The sequence below is a fragment of the Rana temporaria genome, chromosome 7, assembly GCF_905171775.1.
Source record: "Rana temporaria chromosome 7, aRanTem1.1, whole genome shotgun sequence".
NCBI classification, from domain to species: domain Eukaryota; kingdom Metazoa; phylum Chordata; class Amphibia; order Anura; family Ranidae; genus Rana; species Rana temporaria.
The window spans coordinates 42,633,237-42,654,151 of record NC_053495.1 but is presented as its reverse complement, the minus strand read 5'-3'; the positions used below and the strand labels follow the sequence as shown (position 1 = coordinate 42,654,151).

The window sequence follows — 20,915 nt, the reverse complement described above, 5'->3', positions numbered from 1 at the left end:
GATTCTCTACCAAGAAATGTTGGAGAACTGGCAGTGTCGTTTAATTAGGATCGCTCTCTACAAAACATCATCCCGCACATGACACCTCTGCATATTATCAAGGGTAATTATGGAAGAAAGACAACAGGAAAAGTATGTAATGGGGAAATCCTGGACAGTTTGACAGGTGGGAGTGAGGGGGAGATCCTAAAAAAAACACTTGATTCAAGAAAGACAGGCAGCTAACTAGTTTAAAATACAGTAGACTTAAGCCCTGTACACACGATCGGATATCTGATGGAATCTAATCCGATGGATTTTTTCGTTGCATATCCGATGAAGCTGACTTTCATCAGTCTTGCCTACACAACATCGGTCAAAAATCCGACCGTGTCCAAACGTGGTGACATAAAACACTACGACGTGCTGAGAAAAATTAAGTTCAATGCTTCCGAGCATGCGTAGACTTGATTCTGAGCATGCGTGGATTTTTGACCGATGGACTTCCACACAGACGATCGTTTTTTTTATATTGTTTTTTTATCCATAGGAAAAATGTATGTGTGTGAAAAGGGCCAAACGCTCAATAGCGCGGCTCGGCAAAATCTGCTGATGTGGAAAAACGCTGATAAAGGCTAAAAAAACGCTGATAAACGCTATTGCAAAAACATTTAAAAAAAATCAAACACCAGTAGCTTTGCAGTAACATTAATTTAATGTCCAGTGGTCATAAAGCCTTAAAGGGGTTGTAAAGCTTTGTGTTTTTTCACCTTAATGCAACCTATGCATTAAGGTGAAAAACACCTTGCACTCTCGGGCCCCCCAGGCCGCCCGTTTTACTTACCTGAGCCAAGAAACTCTGTGGGCACAATCCCGCGATGCTTTCCCTCAGGCTCTTCATTGGAGATTAATAGCAGCGCAGCCAGTGGCTCCAGCTGCTGTCAATCATATCAATGACGGGGGGCCGAGTGATACACTTGACGACTATGGCCAACACTGTCTCACACGGGAGCGCGCCCGCAAGCTAACCCCCTTGGGAGAGCACTTCCCAGAAGGGGGTTAGATCTTGCGGGGAGGAGCCGATACAGCCGCTGAGGGACCCCAGAAGACGAGGATTGGGGCCACTCAATTTTTTTAACCCTTACAACCCCTTTAAAGTCCACCGGTACATTCCTTTTTCCTCTCTTGTTCCTTTTCACTATTTTTATTGTTACCTTGATGCACCAGCTTCGATAATTTGATTACCTTACTTAGAAAAAATATGCAGATAGAGAATTGTTTTAGGTCAGTGACTTGAAGTATTTAACCACTTGACCTCCGGAGGAATTTACCCCCCTTCATGACCAGGTCATTTTTTGCGATACGGCACTGGGTTACTTTAACTGACAATTGCGTGGTCATGCACCGCTGTACCCAAACAATTTTTTTCCCCACAAATAGAGCTTTACTTTTGGTGGTATTTGATCACCTCCTGCATTTTTTTTGTGCTATAAACAAAAAAAGTCTGGCAATTTTTAAAACTCTTAAAAGTGGTTATAAACCCTTACAGACCACTTATACCTACAGGTAAGCCTAGATTAAGACCTGAAGGTGCAATAAATATCTCCCAAACTTCAGGGCCCGGATTCAGAAAGGACATACGACGGCGTATCTCCAGATACGCCATCGTATGTCCGAATGAGCGCCGTCGTATCTATGCGACTGATTCTTAGAATCAGTTGCGCTTGAATTTGGCCAAGATACGACTGCCGAAAGTCTCCTACGTCGTTGTATCTTTTGTGCATATTTACGCTGGCCGCTAGGGGCGCTTCCGTATATTTCCGCGTCGAATATGCAAATGAGGTAGATACGCCGATTCAGAAACGTACTTGCGCCTGTCGGATTTAGCTACGCCGTTTACGTAAGGCGTCAGTCCGGCATAACTTTACCCCTCATAAAGCAGGGGTAAGTCATGTTAAGGTATGGACGTCGGAAAACGTCGGAACGGCGTCGTATTTTGCGTTGTTTCTGTAAGTTGTACGTGAATGGGGATGGGCGTAGGTTACGTTCACGTCGACTAAGCATTGAGTCGGCGTAACTTAGGGAGAAAATTCGACGTGATACTGAGCATGCGCGCGCATGCGCCGTTCGTTAGGCGCGTCATTTGCGCGGGGTCGCGATTCATTTCCATACAACATGCCCCCTACCAGCCTACTTTGAATTAGGCAGGCTTACGCCGGCCAATTTACGCTACGCCGCCGCAACTTACGGAGCAAGTGCTTTGTGAATACTGCACTTGCCTAAGTTGAGGCGGCGTAGCGTAAATAGGATACGCTACGTCCGCACAAAGATGCGCCCAGGTACGTGAATCTGGCCCAAAAGGTTTAGGAGATATTTGCAGAAAAGACCGAGCGTGCCGTTTCCAACGGCGATCACGCTGTGACTGGCCGGAGCTGCGGTACCCGGAAGTCACTCCGGGAGAGATGGCAGCGACGGAGGAGGGGAACGAGGACCGCTGTGGGGGGTTCGATCTCAGGTAAGTAAATCATAATGAGCTATTATGCTATGCATACTAGCTCATTATGCCTTTGTCTTGCAGGGTGTTTTGTTTTTAGAGAGAGGGTTTACTTCCTCTTTAAGACTGTGCTGGGCGACAGAGCAAACCTTCTGGCAATGGCACATATTGATGTGCCATCCTGGAGGAGTTGGACTACCTGTGCAACCCATAGGGTCCAGGTATCACCCTGTGCTACCAGTAGTGACGCTGACCCTAGCCAAATACAAAACTAGTGAAAAACAGTCAGTAAAGATGAGTAGGGAAAACAAATGTCAGTGGCCTCCACCTGAACAAATATTCCTGTTTTGGAGGTCTGCTCATTGTTGCCCATCTAGTGCACCTGTTGTTAATCAGTTGCAGCTGCTTTGGTGTTAATGAAATTAACAACCCCTTCTGCTGCTTAACTGACCTGATCAATATCCCAGGAGTTTAAATGACTTGATGCTATACTCTGATTAAAAAGTCTTCCTTAAAAAAAATTGAGCAGTGTATATACGTGATGCCGTCCTGTGGCAGTAAAACTGCTATAGTATAAGGTGGACCTTAAGTGATTAAAGACTGGAAAGATAAAAGAATTCAGGTCCAAACCAAACACCAACAAATATCACAAGATATATATAGGCTGTTACCATACACAAGACATGATGGCCAAAAGCAAAAATGGATGGAGGGATGAATGATTCCTATTCAATGCATTTCGTGGTTTTGTTTTAGCTCCTCATAAAGACTATAAACAAAGTATACTGTATGTCAGAACCCTATATATAAAAAGGAGACAAAAAATATTTTTGAAGAATTAAAATACATTGAATAACTATATACAGTATAAATCCACTATTTAACATATTTAACCTATTGACAGTTTTTTTTATGGCATAAATTATTTTCTACTTATGCAAACTTAACCCTACATTAGGCATTTTCAGGTGTTTTTTATGTGTTTTGCAAGTGCGTCCATTTAAGTCTATTGGTCCAAAAATGCTCATTGTCTTACCAAAAACAGCACCTGTACTTTTTTCCAAAATGCGTGGTTGAGAAACACACAGCTGTGAATGGGGACTCTTGTAAATGGGTCCAGAAGTGTGGGGGCTGTGTAATGTAAAGAGGTCCAGAAGTGTGGGGGCTGTGTAATGTAAATAGGTCCAGAAGTGTGGGGGCTGTGTAATGTAAAGAGGTCCAGAAGTGTGGGGGCTGTGTAATGTAAAGGGGCCCAGAAGGGTGGGGCTGTGTAATGTAAAGGGGCCGAGAAGTGTGGGCACTATGTAATGTAAAGGGGTCCAGAAGTGTGGGGGCTGTGTAATGTAAAGGGGTCCAGAGGTGCGGGGCTGTGTAATGTAAATGAGTCCAGAAGTGCGAGGCTGTGTAATGTAAAGGGGCCCAGAAGTGTGGGGGCTGTGTAATGTAAAGGGGTCCAGAAGTGTGGGGGCTGTGTAATGTAAAGGGGTCCAGAAGTGTGGGGGCTGCGTAATGTAAAGGGGTCCAGAGGTGCGCGGGCTGTGTAATGTAAATGGGTCCAGAAGTGCGGGGCTGTGTAATGTAAAGGGGCCTAGAAGTGTGGGGGCTGTGTAATGTAAAGGGGCCCAGAAGTGTGGGGGCTGTGTAATGTAAAGGGGTCCAGAAGTGTGGGGGCTGTGTAATGTAAAGGGGTCCAGATTATCTTTAATTAATTAGGAGGTGAATGTGGCCCTCCATGCATTCACATACATTGAATCCGGCCCTTAAAGCGGGGGTTCACCCTATAAACAAAAAAACATTTTTTTTTCTTCTAGCATAAAATTAGGCATAGTAGCGCGAGCTACAGTATGCCTGTCTTGATTTTTTTAGCCCGGTACTCACAGTGCAATCGTACATTGAAGATACCGACTCCCCGCGGGGGAATTGGCGTTCCTATCCAGACGGAGGATGATTGACGGCCGGCTCTGGCACGTCACGCTTCTCCGGAAATAGCCGAAATAGGCTTGGCTCTTCACGGCGCCTGCGCATAGTCTGTGCGCAGGCGCCGTATAGCGCCGTGAAGAGCCGAGACCTACTCCGGCTGTCTTCGGGGAGCGTGACGTGCCAGAGCCGGCCGTCAATCATCCTCCGTCTGGATAGGAACGCCCATTCCCCGCGGGGAGTCGGAATCTTCAATGTACGATTGCACTGTGAGTACCGGGCTAAAAAAAATCAAGACAGGCATACTGTAGCTCGCGCTACTATGCCTAATTTTATGCTAAAATGTTGCTATGGAGGGTGAACCACCGCTTTAAGTGGAAAAAGGTTGCTGACCCCTGCACTAGAGGGTGCTATAGTAAATTCACAAAGTGTTAACAAAATGTTAAGAAAAGACAAGAGAGATTGTCTTTTCCTAACATTCTGCTAAAACTGTGAATAAATACTGCTTGGACCTTGAAGAAGGTGTCCTCGAAAATTGTATGTTAGTGCAAATATAAAAAGTATCATGGACAGTATTCAGAATTCACCTGAGTCTCAGCACGCCACTTCTGGGGAGTGAAGACTGTCTGGAGATTGGAGAGGGGAAGGAGGAGGCTGCTTTCTCTGCAGTTTGTTATCTGTGAGTATAGATGGAAAGGGGGGGCAACTCTGATGTGCAGAGGGAGACCTGGAGGCATCTGATGTAAGGGGGGGGGGGGGGGGGGGTTGTAATGTGTGGAGGAACATCTGATGTATAGGGGGCACTCTGATGGGGACATCAGATGTATAAGGGGGCACTCTGATTGGGACACCAGATGTATAGGGGGGCACTCTGATTGGGACACCAGATGTATAGGGGGGCACTCTGATGAGGACACCAGATGTATAGGGGGCACTCTGATGGGGACACCAGATGTATAGGGGGGCACTCTGATGAGGACACCAGATGTATAGGGGGCACTGATGGGCACACCAGATGTATAGGGGGGCACTCTGATGGGCACACCAGATGTATAGGGGGGGCACTCTGATGGGCACACCAGATGTATAGGGGGACACTGATTGGGACACCAGATGTAAGGGGGGACACCAGATGTATAGGGGGGACACTGATTGGGACACCAGATGTATAGGGAGGCACTCTGATTGGCACACCAGATGTATAGGGGGGCACTCTGATGAGGACACCAGATGTATAGGGGGCACTCTGATGGGGACACCAGATGTATAGGGGGCACTCTGATGAGGACACCAGATGTATAGGGGGCACTGATGGGCACACCAGATGTATAGGGGGGCACTCTGATGGGCACACCAGATGTCTAGGGGGGGCACTCTGATGGGCACACCAGATGTATAGGGGGACACTGATTGGCACACCAGATGTAAGGGGGCACTCTGATAGGGACACCAGATGTAAGGTGTTTTTCTTGCACTTGAAATATTGATGTGATTGGACTATTTTTATTTTATATTAGAGCGCAGTTTGGACCTCCTTAAATTTGAATTCATTACCACTGCCCTAGGTGGACATTTTTGTGTTGCAGGAATGTGCGCAAAATTGTGTGCATTCCTGCAATGCACAAAAACACACAGCCCCTTTGCAGGTGTTCAGTAGTGCCATTAGATCTTAAAGTATAACTAAAGACAAAACTTTTTTTTTAGTTTTGGATAGAGTGGCGAGGGATTAGAGTGTCTATCAGGTTTTTATTGCTGTCTGTTCCCCAAGTTAAGGAGATTCACCCGCTCTATTTGTCCTATTTACAATTGTCATTGAAAGTGAAAGAAAAAGAAATCTTAAATTTTGGGTTGTCCCCAGAAAATAAATCTTCCAATGAGGCCATTAGTTCTGGTGATTCCCCAGGGAATTCCCTAAATTTGCAGGGATTTCCTCTCACTTCCTGTTTGGCTATGGGACAGGAAGTGAAGGAAAATATCAGCAATGGGACTATTTGTACTGCATTTTGTTTTTCATTTGTTTTGTATCCTACAAAAAAAAAGTTACTGCTCGCCGCTAAAGTGTTCGGATTTGTCTTGAAGAAAAGGTGGCAACCCTATCCCTATCCCTTCCAATAAAAGCACAGGAGACATAATTTCCCCTCATGTCTGCTTATACCAGTCTGATATCTGGTCCTTCTCCACATCCCCCGCTCTTCGGAGCACATTTTTATAATATGTGACAGGAAAGGGGGCTGTGAAGCCAAGCGAGTGAACAAAATCCCAAAATTTTCTTGTTTTTCTCACTAAATATAATTTTGATCTGCTTTTATTTAATATTCTATTTATTGAATGGGGCATTTAGCAGTGTGAAATACATGTGCGACACGCACTTAGATTCACCATTGCTGCAGCAGAACTATTCTGTATGTATAAATAATGAAGGAGAGTGGGAAGGTGGTGTGAATGACACTGTTTTTAGAGTGTGCAAATAAAGTGATGTGGAGTTACTGCAATCCCCCTCCCAGCTGCACATATTACTGTTCCCTTTCTTCCCTGGCGCCTCATTTTGCCACTAGGAGCAAAGAAAGAGCCTTATGTAACTCACAAGATGTTCTAGTTGGCATTTACATTAAAAAAGGGGTTGTAAAGGTTCATTTTTTATTTTCTAAATAGGTTCCTTTAAGCTAGTGCATTGTTGGTTCACTTACCTTTTCCTTCCATTTCCCTTCTAAATGTTTTTTTTTCTTTGTCTGAATTTCTCACTTCCTGTTCCTCCTCAGTAAACTTGCCCCCATCACCTGAGTGGTGGTTAGTCAGCCAGAACAGCTTACTGAACAGCTTACTGAGGAGGAACAGGAAGTGAGAAATTCAGAAAACAAAGAAAAAAACATTTAGGGCCAGATCCACGTAGCGGATCGTAATTTTAGTCCGGCGTAGCGTATCGTATTAACGCTACGCCGCCGCAACTTTAAGAGGCAAGTGCTGTATTCACAAAGCACTTGCCTCTAAAGTTACGGCGGCGTAGCGTAAATCTGCCGGCGTAAGGGCGCAGAATTCAAATGTTAAAGATGTGGGCGTGTTTTATGTTAATTTTACTTGACCCAACGTTAATGATGTTTTTTTTAACGGCACATGCGCCGTCCGTGGGGGTATCCCAGTGCGCATGCTCAAAATTAACCCGCAACAAGCCAATGCTTACGACGTGAACGTCATTCTACGCAAAGCCCTATTCGCGAACGACTTACGCAAACGACGCAAAATTTTCAAAATTCGCCGCGGGAAACGATGTCCATACTTAACATAGGATACGCCTCATATAGCAGGGGTAACTATACGCCGAAAAAAGCCTTACGGAAATGACATAAAAAAATGCGCCGGCCGGACGTACATTCGTGGATCGCCGTATCTAGCTAATTTGAATACTTGACGCGGAAATCGACGGAAACGCCACCTAGCGGCCAGCGTAAACATGCACCAAGTCGTACGTACGCCAGTCGGATCTAGCCCAGCTTCAGGCGTATCTTGTTTTGTGGATACAAAACAAAGATACGCCGGAGCAAACTAGAAGTTACGCGGCGTATCAATAGATACGCCAGCGTAACTCCTTTGTGGATCTGGCCCTTAGAAGGGAAATCGAAGGAAAAGGTAAGTAAACCAACAATGCACTAGCTTAAAGGAACCAATTTAGAAAAAAAAAAAAACTAACTTTACAACCCCTTTAAGTAGAGGCCTCTTCCCAACCCCCCCCCCCCCCCGTGTGACAGTACTGGACCACTGGGCAAGTACTGGTGCTGTCACATGGCCCTTCATCCCTTAATACCTGGACATTAGGGATGGGCCAAACAACCCCCGACTCGGTTCGCACTAGAACACGCAAACAGGCAAAAAGTTCTAGCGAACATGTAAACCCAATTAAAGTCTATGGGACACGAACATGAACAATCTAAAGTGCTCATTTTAAACACATATATGCAAGGTATTGCCATAGAAAGTGTCTGAGGACCCGGGTCCTGCCCCAGGGGACACGCATCAATGCAAAAAAACGTTTTTTCAGGAGCAGTGATTTTAAAAATGTGTAAAGTGAAACAATACAAATTTTATATTTCTTTAACCACTTCAGCCCTGGACCATTTTTGCTGGTCAATGACCGGGCCACTTTTTGCGATTCGGCACTGCGGCACTTTAACTGACAATTGCGCGGTCGTGCGATGTGGCTCCCAAACAAAGTTGCCATTTTTTTTCCCCCCACAAATAGAGCTTTCTTTTGGTGGTATTTGATCACCTCTGCGGTTTTTCGTTTTTGCGCTATAGACAAAAATAGAGCGACAATTTCTTTTTTACTTTTTGCTATAATAAATATCCCCAAAAAATGTATAAAAAAAATATATTTTTTCCTCAGTTTTCCGATACGTATTCTTTTACATATTTTTGGTAAAATCGCAATCAGCGTTTATTGATTGGTTTGTGCAAAATGTATAGCGTCTACAAAATATTGGATAGTTTTATGGCATTTTTATTAATATTTTTTTACTAGTAATGGCGGCGATCAGCGATTTTTACAGTCACTGCGACATGGTGGACACATCGGACACTTTTGACACCATTTTGGGACCATTGTCATTTTTACAGCGATCAGTGCTGTAAAAATGCACTGATTACTGTAAAAATGACACTGGCAGTGAAGGGGTTAACTTGTAGGGGCCATGAATAAGCACTAACTAAGTGTGAAACGCGTCGGCTGTTTTTGATTTCTGCTGTGTATTTGCGGTGTTTGCTCATGTTCCTTTAATAAAGACAACTCAAGAGTTCTTTGGTGTGCGGCCGTCCATCCGTCCTTTGCTACTTTCCATTAACTTGTAGGGGGTGCTGAAGGGGTTAAGTGTGTCCTAGGGAGTGATTCTAACTGTTAGGGGGTGTGGCTACGAGTGACACGTCACTGATCGCTGTTCCCGATGACAGAGAACAGACGATCAGTGACATGTCAGTAGGAAGAACGGGGAGATGTTGTGTTTACACTAACATCTCCCCGTTCTTCAGCTCTGTAACCCGATCGTAGGACACCGGCGGACATCGAGTCCACGGGTCCCACGGTCACGGAGCTCGCGGCGCACGCACAACCACATGGCGGCAAATTAAAGGGGACGTACCTGTACGCCCATTTACCCAGCCATGCCATTCTGTCGATGTAAAATGTTGTAAGCGGTTAAGGGGAACTTAAAATAGGGGGAATTTAAAAAAAATCAATACCAGACCCTTATCTGAGCATGTAACCTGGAGATCAGGATGGGGTGGACAAGCAAGCGCCCCCCCCCCCCTGAACCATACCAGGCCACATGCCCTCAACATGTAGAGGGTTCTTTGGGGTCCCCCCCCCAAAGCACTTTGTCCCCATGTTGATGGGGACAAGAGCCTCTTCCCGACAACCCTGGCCATTGGTTGTCGGGGTCTGTAGGCGGGGGGCTTATTAGAATCTGGAAGGGGGGACCCAGATCCCCCCCCAACTGTATAAGCATCAGGTACAGACAAGCATGGAAATTTTCCTCGTATGATACCAGAACGTACGATTTTAGTTTAGTCAGTATAGTTGTCGTCTGAAAATACAATACAAATACATTACAACCAGTGTTGCCAACCGTCCGTATTTTTACGGACAGTTCATAAAAACGGGCACTTTTTCCCCTCGTTCGTAAATGCCAGTGGTTGCGGAAATGTGCCAGTAAAAATAGCAGAGATTGGTTCGGCTTGGAACTGCGTATGGAGATTGGAGGCAGGGGGTGATGGTGGCTGCGGTGGCACTGCAGAGGGGGATGGAGGCAGAGGGTGTTAGTGGCAGGGGGTGATTGGAGTCAGGGGGTGTTGGTGGCACCGCAGAGGGGGATGGAGGCAGGGGACGATGGAAGCAGGGGGTGATTGGAGGCAGGGGGTGATGGAGGCTGCGGTGGCACTGCAGAGGGGGATGGAGGCAGGGGGTGTTGGTGGCACCGCAGAGGGGGATGGTGGCATCGCAGAGGGTGGGGATTGGAGGCAGGGGGTGATGGAGGCTGCGGTGGCACTGCAGAGGGTGGGGATTGGAGGCAGGGGACGATGGAGGCAGGGGTCCTGCGGGAGATTGGAGGCAGGGGGAGATTGTGGCACAGCAGAGGGGGGTGAAGGCAGGGAGAGTTGGTGGCAGAGGGGGATTTGACTAAATAATTTGCCCTTATTATATCGAAAATAACAAAAATATGTTTTTTGACCTTAATATCTACATTAAATCACATTAAATACTGAAATTTGCACCTAAAAATGTAATTCAGTAACTTTTGTGAAATGCCAATAAAAACTTGGCTGCGCCAGTAAATTTCGGGTGTCGTGCCAGTAAATTTCAATCTGATAGGTTGGCAAAACTGATTACAACACATGACATCACTTCCGATTTTTTTTCTGTCGTACGAGAATTTTCGTGACTTTAGTAACCTATTCAGTTTCTACTTGCGACTATTAAGCAAAAAAAGGCGGAAGATCTGTCGTCCGATTTTCAGATCGTGTGTATGGGCCATTAGACTGGTGCAGCCAGAATCTGGAACAGCTGTGGGAAGCAACCAGTCAGCTTCTAGCATTTATTTTCAAAGCTTAACTGAACAAGTGAAAGCTAGAAGTCGATTGGTTACAGTGCACAGCTGCTCCAGACTTCGTTCATGTTATGCAGTGATGTGCTACCACCGGGAATGTCATCCTGTCCAATGGACGGACACTGAAATACATCTCTAGCATGATATTCATGGCGATCTCCTCCCAGCACCGTGTACACCGCACATCCTACAACACACGACGGCCCCGCACTGTCACATCGCACATCACTGCCCTCCGATGACAGCGGACACGGCGCCCGGGGCCGTCAATGAAGAGTCCTCGGCTCCTCCCAGCAAGCGTGTTCTGCTCTCCCATACGCCGCCCAGCTCTCCCCCAAATCCCCGCCCACCTTCTCCTTAGCCAGTGGCGTCACTTCCATTCCTAAACCCTCTCCACTCCAGCGGGAGTTAATCCCAGCCCCGCCCCCCCGGGCAGGTTAACCCCTTCTCCTCCAGTGCGCAGTGACAGGAGACTGGAGCGGTTGCCATGAGAACCGCGGTCGCCCGGATGTGAAGGAGATGCCGGCCGGAGCTGCCAGGGATCGCCCGGTGCCTCAGTGACATGGGGGGCGGGTAGGGGGGCCGGACGGGAGAGAGCGCTCGGATCGGTGCAGGGATCTCGGCTTTCTCTGGAGGGGGCAAGGATGGACGAGCCGGGGGAGCTGGCCGGAGGTAAGACACGCTGATGTGTGACCACAACCGTCCTCTGTGTGACACCCTGACATCAATGGTGACATCGGCATCATCCGGGCTGACAACCCCAGCATCACTACATGACAGCTCGGGGACCCAGCATCAGGACCCATCATAGAGGAGACCCAGAGCCCCAACATCAGGACCCATCATCTCCAACATAGAGGAGCCCCAGAGCCCCAACATCACAACCCGGGGACCCAGAACCCCAACATCAGGACCCATCATCTCCAACATAGAGGAGCCCCAGAGCCCCAACATCACAACCCGGGGACCCAGAACCCCAGCATCAGGACCCATCATCTCCAACATAGAGGAGCCCCAGCATCAGGACCCAACACCCCCAACATAGAGGAGACCCAGAGCCCCAACATCACAACATGACAACCCGGGGACCCAGAACCCGAGCATCAGGACCCAACACCCCCAACATAGAGGAGACCCAGAGCCCCAACATCACAACATGACAGCTCGGGGACCCAGCATCAGGACCCATCATCTCCAACATAGAGGAGACCCAGAGCCCCAACATCACAACATGACAGCTTGGGGACCCAGAACCCCAGCATCAGGACCCATCATAGAGAAGACCCAGAGCCCCAACATCACAACATGACAACCAGAACCCCAGCATCAGGACCCAACACCCCCAACATAGAGGAGCCCCAGAGCCCCAACATCACAACCCGGGGACCCAGAACCCCAGCATCAGGACCCATCATCTCCAACATAGAGGAGCCCCAGCTTCAGGACCCACCATCCCTAACATAGAGGACATAGAATTCCCGACATCCAGGAGACCCAAAGCCCCAGCACCAGGACATAGCATCCCCAACATCCAGGACATAGCCACTCCAGTATCCTGGGGACCCAGAGCCCCAACATCACAACATGACAACCCGGGGACCCAGAACCCCAGCATCAGGACCCAACACCCCCAACATAGAGGAGCCCCAGAGCCCCAACATCACAACATGACAGCTCGGGGACCCAGAACCCCAGCATCAGGACCCAACACCCCCAACATAGAGGAGCCCCAGAGCCCCAACATCACAACATGACAACCCGGGGACCCAGAACCCCAGCATCAGGACCCAACACCCCCAACATAGAGGACCCCCAGCTTCAGGACCCACCATCCTAACATAGAGGACATAGAATTCCCGACATCCAGGAGACCCAAAGCCCCAGCACCAGGACATAGCATCTCCAACATCCAGGACATAGCCACTCCAGTATCCAGGGGACCCAGAGCCCTAAAATACAGGACTTATCTATCATACCCAACCTACAGGACTTATCATACCCAACATACAGGACCTGGCATCCCCAATATCTAACACATAGCATCCCCTACATCCAGGGGACTCAGAGCCCCAACATATAGGACTCATACCTAACATATAGGACCTGGCATTCCCAACATAGAAAACTTATCAGGTCCAGCATCAGAATCTGACATTCCCACATACAGGGGACCCAGATCTCCAACATTGGCACCTGTCATCCCCAACATTAGAATCTATCATCCCCAACATGGCATCCCAAACATTCAGGAAACCAAGATTCCCAGCATTAGATCTATCATCCGCAACATACAGGAGACTCAAATTCCCAAATGCACAGGACCTAGCATCCCCAACATCAGAATCTGACATCTACAACATCCATGGGACCCAGAACCCAATTTTTAGGAACCTAGCATCCCCAACATCCAGGGGACCCAGATCCCAAATATCCAGAAACCCAGCATTCCCAACATCCAGGGGACCCATATTCCCAATATCAGGACCTAGCATCCCCAATATTCAGGAGACCCAGATCCCAAATATCCAGGGGACCCATATTCCCAATATCAGGACCTAGCATCCTTAACATTCAGGGAACTCAGATCCCCAGTATTAGGAACCTAGCATCCCAAATATTCAGGAGACCCAGATTCCCAATATCAAGTACCTAGCATCTCCAAAATCCAGGGAACTCAGGTTTCCAATATCAGGAAACTAGCATCTTCAACATCCAGGGGACCTATATCCCCAATATCAGGAACCTAGCATCCCCGACATCCAGGAAACTCAGATTCCCAATATCGGGAACCTAGCATCCCAAACATCCTGGGGACCCAGAGCCCCAATAACAGGATCTAGCATTCCCAACATCCAGAGTACCAAGTTCCCAGCATCATACTTTGAGAACACCATTATCAGGTCCTTACAACCCTAATATCATGACCTGACATCCTCAGAATCCAGAAATCCCAATGCCGAAAAATCAGGATCCAACTTTCAGAACCTTAGAATCCCAATATTAGATCCTAAGATCTTCAGTATTTTCGATCTGTGATCCTAATAATCAAACTCCAAGTTCCCCAGCATTCAGTACCTGAAAACCCCAATATCCAGGCCCTTTAATCCCCAACATCAGGACCTGAGATCCTCCATGTATCCCCAGTATCAGAATCTGAGGACCCCATCTTACTGCGTATCTGGGATCAATGTATACAGATGCCTCATCAGCTATGCCACAAATGGACCCTCAACCCTCCAAATCTCCATTCTAAATCAACATCCTCCAGCATTATATCTTCTTCACTGCACTTGGGATACTCATACATGGTGATATGATAGAAGACAGGGTCCGACTTATCTTCACATCAGCTGATCTTTTCTACTGTCAGCTTTACACATAAACAGCTATTAAGCTCTACCGAGTCGTCTCAACCTCCCCGCACATCCACATTTCAGCTAGATATTGTAGGTAGACATCTCTTAACCCTGTGATCTGAAAATAAATCGATCATCCATGATCTGATCTTTGCACACACACACAGTCAGATAACCTTTCCAGTAACACTATGCACATATTCTATTTCTGGAACCCAAAGATACACGTAGATGTTTGTGGCAAGAGTAGTCACCATGTGCTGCTACCTTCATTTGACCACATGCCTGATATAAAAACATCAGCAACGTGTCCAGATGGCACTACAATCCATGCAGATGTACCCTGTGTTTAGATGTACCCTGTGTTTAGATGTACCCTGTGTTTAGATGTACCCTGTGTTTAGATATACCCTGTGTTTAGATGCACCCTGTGTTTAGATGCACCCTGTGTTTAGATATACCCTGTGTTTAGATGTACCCTGTGTTTAGATGTACCCTGTGTTTAGATGTACCCTGTGTTTAGATGCACCCTGTGTTTAGATGCACCCTGTGTTTAGATGCACCCTGTGTTTAGATGCACCCTGTGTTTAGATATACCCTGTGTTTAGATGTACCCTGTGTTTAGATGTACCCTGTGTTTTGTATATTGACATGCTGGCATTACAAAGATTAATTAGAGAAAGACACGCACATCATTCCAGGGCATGGTGGTCACACTTGACTATCTATCTATCTATCTATCTATCTATCTATCTATCTATCTATCTATCTATCTATCTATCTTTCTAACTGTATCTATCTATCTACTGTATCTATCTATCTACTCTATCTATCTACTGTATGTACTGTATGTATGTATCTATCTATCTATCTATCTACTGTATCTCCCGTATCTCCCGTATCTATCTATCTATCTATCTATCTATCTATCTATCTATCTATCTATCTATCTATCTATCTATCTATCTATCTTTCTAACTGTATCTATCTATCTACTGTATCTATCTATCTACTCTATCTATCTACTGTATGTACTGTATGTATCTATCTATCTATCTATCTATCTATCTATCTATCTATCTACCGTATATATCTATCTAGGAACTCCTAACATTCAGATGTCTGGGGAGCAATGGCTATTATATTTAACTCATGCCTTTCTAAGATTTTCCTAATGAAAGATTAAACCAATGATTGAGTGTGATCCTGAAAATGGGTTCCAAATTTCTTCTGAAATAGTTTCTGTACTGTATCTAGGGCTGCAACTAACGATTATTTTCATAATAGATTAGTTGGCCGATTATTGTTTTGATTAATCGGTTAATAACCTTAAAGAAAATACATTTTTGCATTTTTACATTTTGGCCAATTTGTTGTTGGGCAGATTTAAAAAAAAAAACACAAATTGCCGCAAGAACGCACTACATGCTTTTCTGCAGCTTCTCCATTGAAGTATATTGAAGCAAAAAAACAAAATAGCACTGTTTTGTGTTAAAAAAAAAAAAAAGAAAAAGTCCTTACCCTTTCCAAATACGCAGCAGCTGAAAAAAAATCATGGATGTGAACGTGTCCCATAGGAAACATGTAAATGAACTGTAGTTTGTTTCTACAAAAAGCACCAAAAAAAGCCCCCACATAGGTGTGACCATGGCCTGAGATGTTTAGTAACATAATGTTAAAGAAACTAAAATTAGTACAAAAAGAGCAAATAATCACTACTGTAAGGGGTTATTTTTTTACTGTGGGACAGTGAAAGTAATATTTACAGTAGCAATTTGCTCTTTTTGTACTATAAGAGCCAGTTCACACTGGGGCGTCACGACTTTGGGGGCGACTCGGCCAGGCGACCTGAAGACGACTTCTAAGGCGACTTGCAAAATGACTTCTGTATAGAAGTCAATGCAAATCACCCCGAGTCGCCCCCGAAGTCGTACAAGAACCTTTTTCTAAGTCGGAGCGACTTGCGTCGCTCCTATTAGAATGGTTCTATTGACTACAATGGGACGCGACTTGTCAGGCGGCTGTGTCGCCTGACGAGTGGCCCCAGTGTGAACCGGGTCTAAGGGGCTAATTTTTTTTTTTTAACCCCATTATGTTACTGGCCGATTAATCGATTATGAAAATGGTAATCGATTAATTTCATAATCGATTAGTTGTCGATTAATCGATTTGTTGTTTCGGTCCTAATGCTGCGTACACACAATCAGTTTTCTCGTCGGGGGAAAACTGTCATGTTTTCTCTTGGACGAGAAGACCGGGCGTGTGTAGGCTCTCCAGCAGTTTTCCCCGACGAGAAAACCGACGAGAATCACAACGGGAACATTTTAGAACATGTTCTAAATTTTCTTGTCGCGAACCGCTGCGTTTTTTTTCTCTGCAGTTTTCCCATAGGGAAACACTGCTAGGGAGCCTACACACGGCTGGTTTTCTCGACCAAGAGAAAACCTGTCGGGAAATCCGGCCGTGTGTACACAGGGAAAAAGGACCAAGCCGGTCCTCGGTTTTCCCGTCGGGTTTCTCGGCGGTGTATCGTGTGTACGCGGCATTAGTCTGGATCCTAACCCCATTCCAGTATCACACTTCATCGTCCAACTACTTCTATTACTCTACCTTGGTCCATAAAACCCTTTTCACAGGTAGGCGCTATTGCGCTAAAAATAGCGCCTGAAAACCGACCCTAACTGTGTCTCCAGTGTAAAAGCCCCGAGGGCTTTCACACTGGAGCGGTGCGCTAGCAGGACGGTAAAAAAAGTCCTGCTAGCCGCATCTTTGGAGCGGTGAAGGAGCGGTGTGTATACCGCTCCTGCCCAAATAAAATCAGTGGCTATAACGCGAAATTGGCGGTTAAGCGCCACTAAAACGAACGGCGCTTATCTGCCGACGCACCTCCCGCCCCAGTGTGAAAGGGCCCTAACTTTCCTGTTTTCATCCAGTAGCGAACCTTGTAGCATCCGTATACTGCACTACCAGACACTTATTCATTCACCCATCCATACTGTGGATTGTAAGAAGATTCCACTTTCTGTAGAAGTGAAACCTACTCTAATCAATTTTAATGACAGCGATTGACTCCCATCCTGACCTTCATGCCGCGTACACACGACCGTTTTTCGGGTTCTAAAAAATTACGTTTTTAACGGTCTAGAAAAAACAACGTCGTTAAAACGTCCTTGCCTACACACGATCGTGTGAAAAAAAAATGCTCTAGCAAAGCGTGGTGACGTACAACACGTACGACGGCACTATAAAGGGGAAGTTTCATGCGGATGGCGCCACCCTTTGGGCTGCTTTAGCTGATTTTGTGTTAGTAAAAGACGATTTGCGCTTTTCAGTCTGTTACTGCGTGATGAATGTGCTTGCTCCATTATGAACAGTAGTTTTACCAGAACGAGCGCTCCCGTCTCATAACTTGCTTCTGAGCATGCACGTTTTTTTCACGTCGTTAAAGCCCACACACGACCATTTTTTACAATGACAACGTTAAAAACGTAGTGAAAAAATCGAGCATGTTCGAAATTTTTAATGGTCATTTTTTAGATCGTGAAAAATGCTCTGAAGCCCACACACAATGACATAAAAAAAAAAAACGTAATTTTTTAGAATCCGAAAAACGGTCGTGTGTACGCGGCATCAGTCTAAACTACCAACTGATTTCATTCTCAACTACAAGATGGGTATTGCCCTGATGGACCCCATTGTTGACGTCCATATAAAATGATCCCTCCCTCCACCATATGTAGAGTTTATATATACAGTCTACATATCTGTGCTGTGTTTATTTTCTCGCCGGACCCCCAATCTGATCTGCCCGTCCTATTATAATCCATTCACCTAGCACAGCCAATCCGTAATTGCATTTGATTTATTTCCAGAACTACGTTAACACTGCGATACAGATCCACACGTGATCATTCTCTGATTTCTAGAAAGGAATTAACCCCCCAGCCAAGCCGTCGTGCGTTGTATTGTTCCGTAGATTATCTTGCCAGTTCATCATGTTAATTGCGTTCCATTTCGCATGCTAAAGCACCGTTTCCTTTCTCCACATATCTGCGTTTGTTTTATGTCCATGGAGAAGGCCAATGATTGGATGCAAGGGTTAATGGAATATGATGGAGAACACATAATCCACTATACATAAGAAACATATATACAGATGTGTTATTGCTAGAAGGACTTTGCGTTTCCGCCGCTTGGCTTATGCTTTGTGAAACGTTATTCTTTGGAAGGGAGAGTTATAATTTGCACACAATGTTTAGCTTTGTTCTGTCTTTTTATTTTTTTTTGCTGTCGCGGATATTACATCTCTACTGTGATGTGTCAGTGTTCCTTGGTATGTGAAATAGAGGCGTGATGGATTTAACGTGTAACGTTCACGTTCGCTGGTTTGATATCGTGTATAGGTTACCGTGAGGTAAAGTTGCCACCTCATCCCTTTAAACCTAAACACATATGAATTACACATACATCTCTACTGTGATGTGTCAGTGTTCCTTGGTATGTGAAATAGAGGCGTGATGGATTTAACGTGTAACGTTCACGTTCGCTGGTTTGATATCGTGTACAGGTTACCGTGAGGTAAAGTTGCCACCTCATCCCTTTAAACCTAAACACATATGAATTACACAGGTTCTGAGGCGAATTTAATGCAGATAAGTCAGCCAGTGAGTTTAATTACCACCTTCATCCGCCACAGAACCTGTGTAATTCATATGTGTTCGGTTTTTAAAGGGATGAGGTGGCAACCCTACCGTGAGGGGGAGGGGGGGCAGCTTTTGTTTGTACCATGGGATTAAAGGATATGCAACCTGTCTGTATCACTCTCAAACAGTGGGGGGAAGTGCTTGTAATATAATTATACAGACACTCTGGTCTAGAGGTCACTGAACCCACTCGCTTTTGTTTGCCATTTTTGGACTTTCTTAGAGAATCCTTGAAGAGTGCTCATAGGAGCTGCATAAGATGGCAGTTTTATAGGAAGGATCTATTATTTATACAAACGATCGCTCAATAAAAATGAGTGGTCATATCGGTGACTTGTCGTTAAGGTTCCCCCATCGAGATGGTTCCTGTAAGGCAGTGGTTCTCAACCTTTCTAATGCAGTGACCCCTTGATAAAGTTTCCCAAGTTGTGGGGACCCCTAACAGTAAAAAAAAAAATTGTAGCGTGGGTTGTCAGCACCCAAGGAAAGACAAGTAATTTGCACCCCTAACCCACTGATATTTAGCGCTCCCTGAGTCCCTTCCACTCGTACAGTATTAAAACCCCTTAGGCCTCGTACACACGACGGGACCTGTCCGATGAAAACGGTCCGCGGACCTTTTTTATCGGACATGTCCGCTGGGATCATTTGGTCTGATGGCTGTACACACCATCAGACCAAATTCCCCACGGACAGGATACGCGGTGACGTGGCCGCGACGATCGCGACCCTGGAAGGTCAATGCTTCCACGCATGCGTCGAATCACTTTGACGCATGCGAGGGCTTTCGGCCGAGCGGACATGTCCGGTGAGTCATACAGACGACCGAACATGTCCGACGGACAGGCTTCCAGCGGACATGTTTCTTAGCATGCTAAGAGACATTTGTCTGCAGGAAACCTGTCCGCTCAGCCGGGAATCCGGTCCGGTCGGCCGTACAGACGACCGAACATGTCCGTGGAAACTGGTCCACGGACCAGTTTCAGCAAACATGTTCGGTCGTGTGTACGAGGCCTAATAGTACATTTTAGGATGTGCCACTCTTTCTCTTTGTTCTCCTTTCTTTCCATTTTATCTCTCTATCTGAATTGTTTTCCCCACCCATCTCTTTAGCCATCTTTCTTTTTCTTTCTCTTATTCTTTCTCTCCCTTTTTCTTTGTTCATACCCCTCTTTTCCTCTCCCTTCCATGTATTCTCTATATTTATTCCTCATCTTACTCCTTGGTTGGGGAGTTGGGATGAGTGGCAGTGCTGGGGGGGAGTTCTGATCAGTCAACTTAGGTTCTCTTGATCAAGGTTAGCTGCCCATCTGAGAACTGTAGTGGGGACTTTTAATGGCAACTCTAATCAAAGGTTGTGTTATTTACTGTGTCTCTGACTTTGTGGTGTCTTGTAGCAGTGACACCTATGCCGAAATCAGGAGATAGGGTCTCTTCCAACCCCTCCCACTTCACATTCCTCAATAGTCAGCTGACCTCTAGTCTCTGCCCCCCCCACCTATGCTGTGAGCTGAATGGTCTGCTGTGAAGCGGCTGAGTGGGCGGCCGGGGGCTTCAGAAACAGCCCAGCTGGGCAGCCACAGGCTCCAGGGACAGCCCTGATGGGTGAGCATGAAAAGGCTGGGGGAGTGATGCGGGATTCAGGAACAGCCCAGGATTTGGGGACCCCTGGCAAATCGTCATTGGACCCCCAGGTTGAGAACCACTGCTGTAAGGACTGCCCAGGCGCAATCCTTGCTGACGGAAATCTCCGAACCTCGGCCGGTATCCAGGCTCATTCCTTAACATCCCTGTGGATTGGAGGATGTTAAAAAAAGAGCCAGGAGGCCATGCGAGCGGAGCGAGCCGTCCGAGCGGAGCGAGCCGTCCGAGCGAA

The 20,915-nt window shown here is 46.3% G+C and overlaps 1 protein-coding gene across 1 annotated transcript in view; it reads left to right on the top strand.

Annotated features, from left to right (window-relative positions):
* Positions 1-11,580: 11,580 nt before the first annotated feature.
* CACNA1D (calcium voltage-gated channel subunit alpha1 D) overlaps positions 11,581-20,915 on the top strand; it is a 462,312-nt gene continuing 452,977 nt past the window's right edge. Inside the window, exon 1 of the mRNA XM_040359270.1 lies at positions 11,581-11,652. Within this exon, the coding sequence (XP_040215204.1) occupies positions 11,625-11,652 (28 nt within the window). The 5' untranslated portion in view covers positions 11,581-11,624. The remainder of the gene's footprint in view (positions 11,653-20,915) is intronic.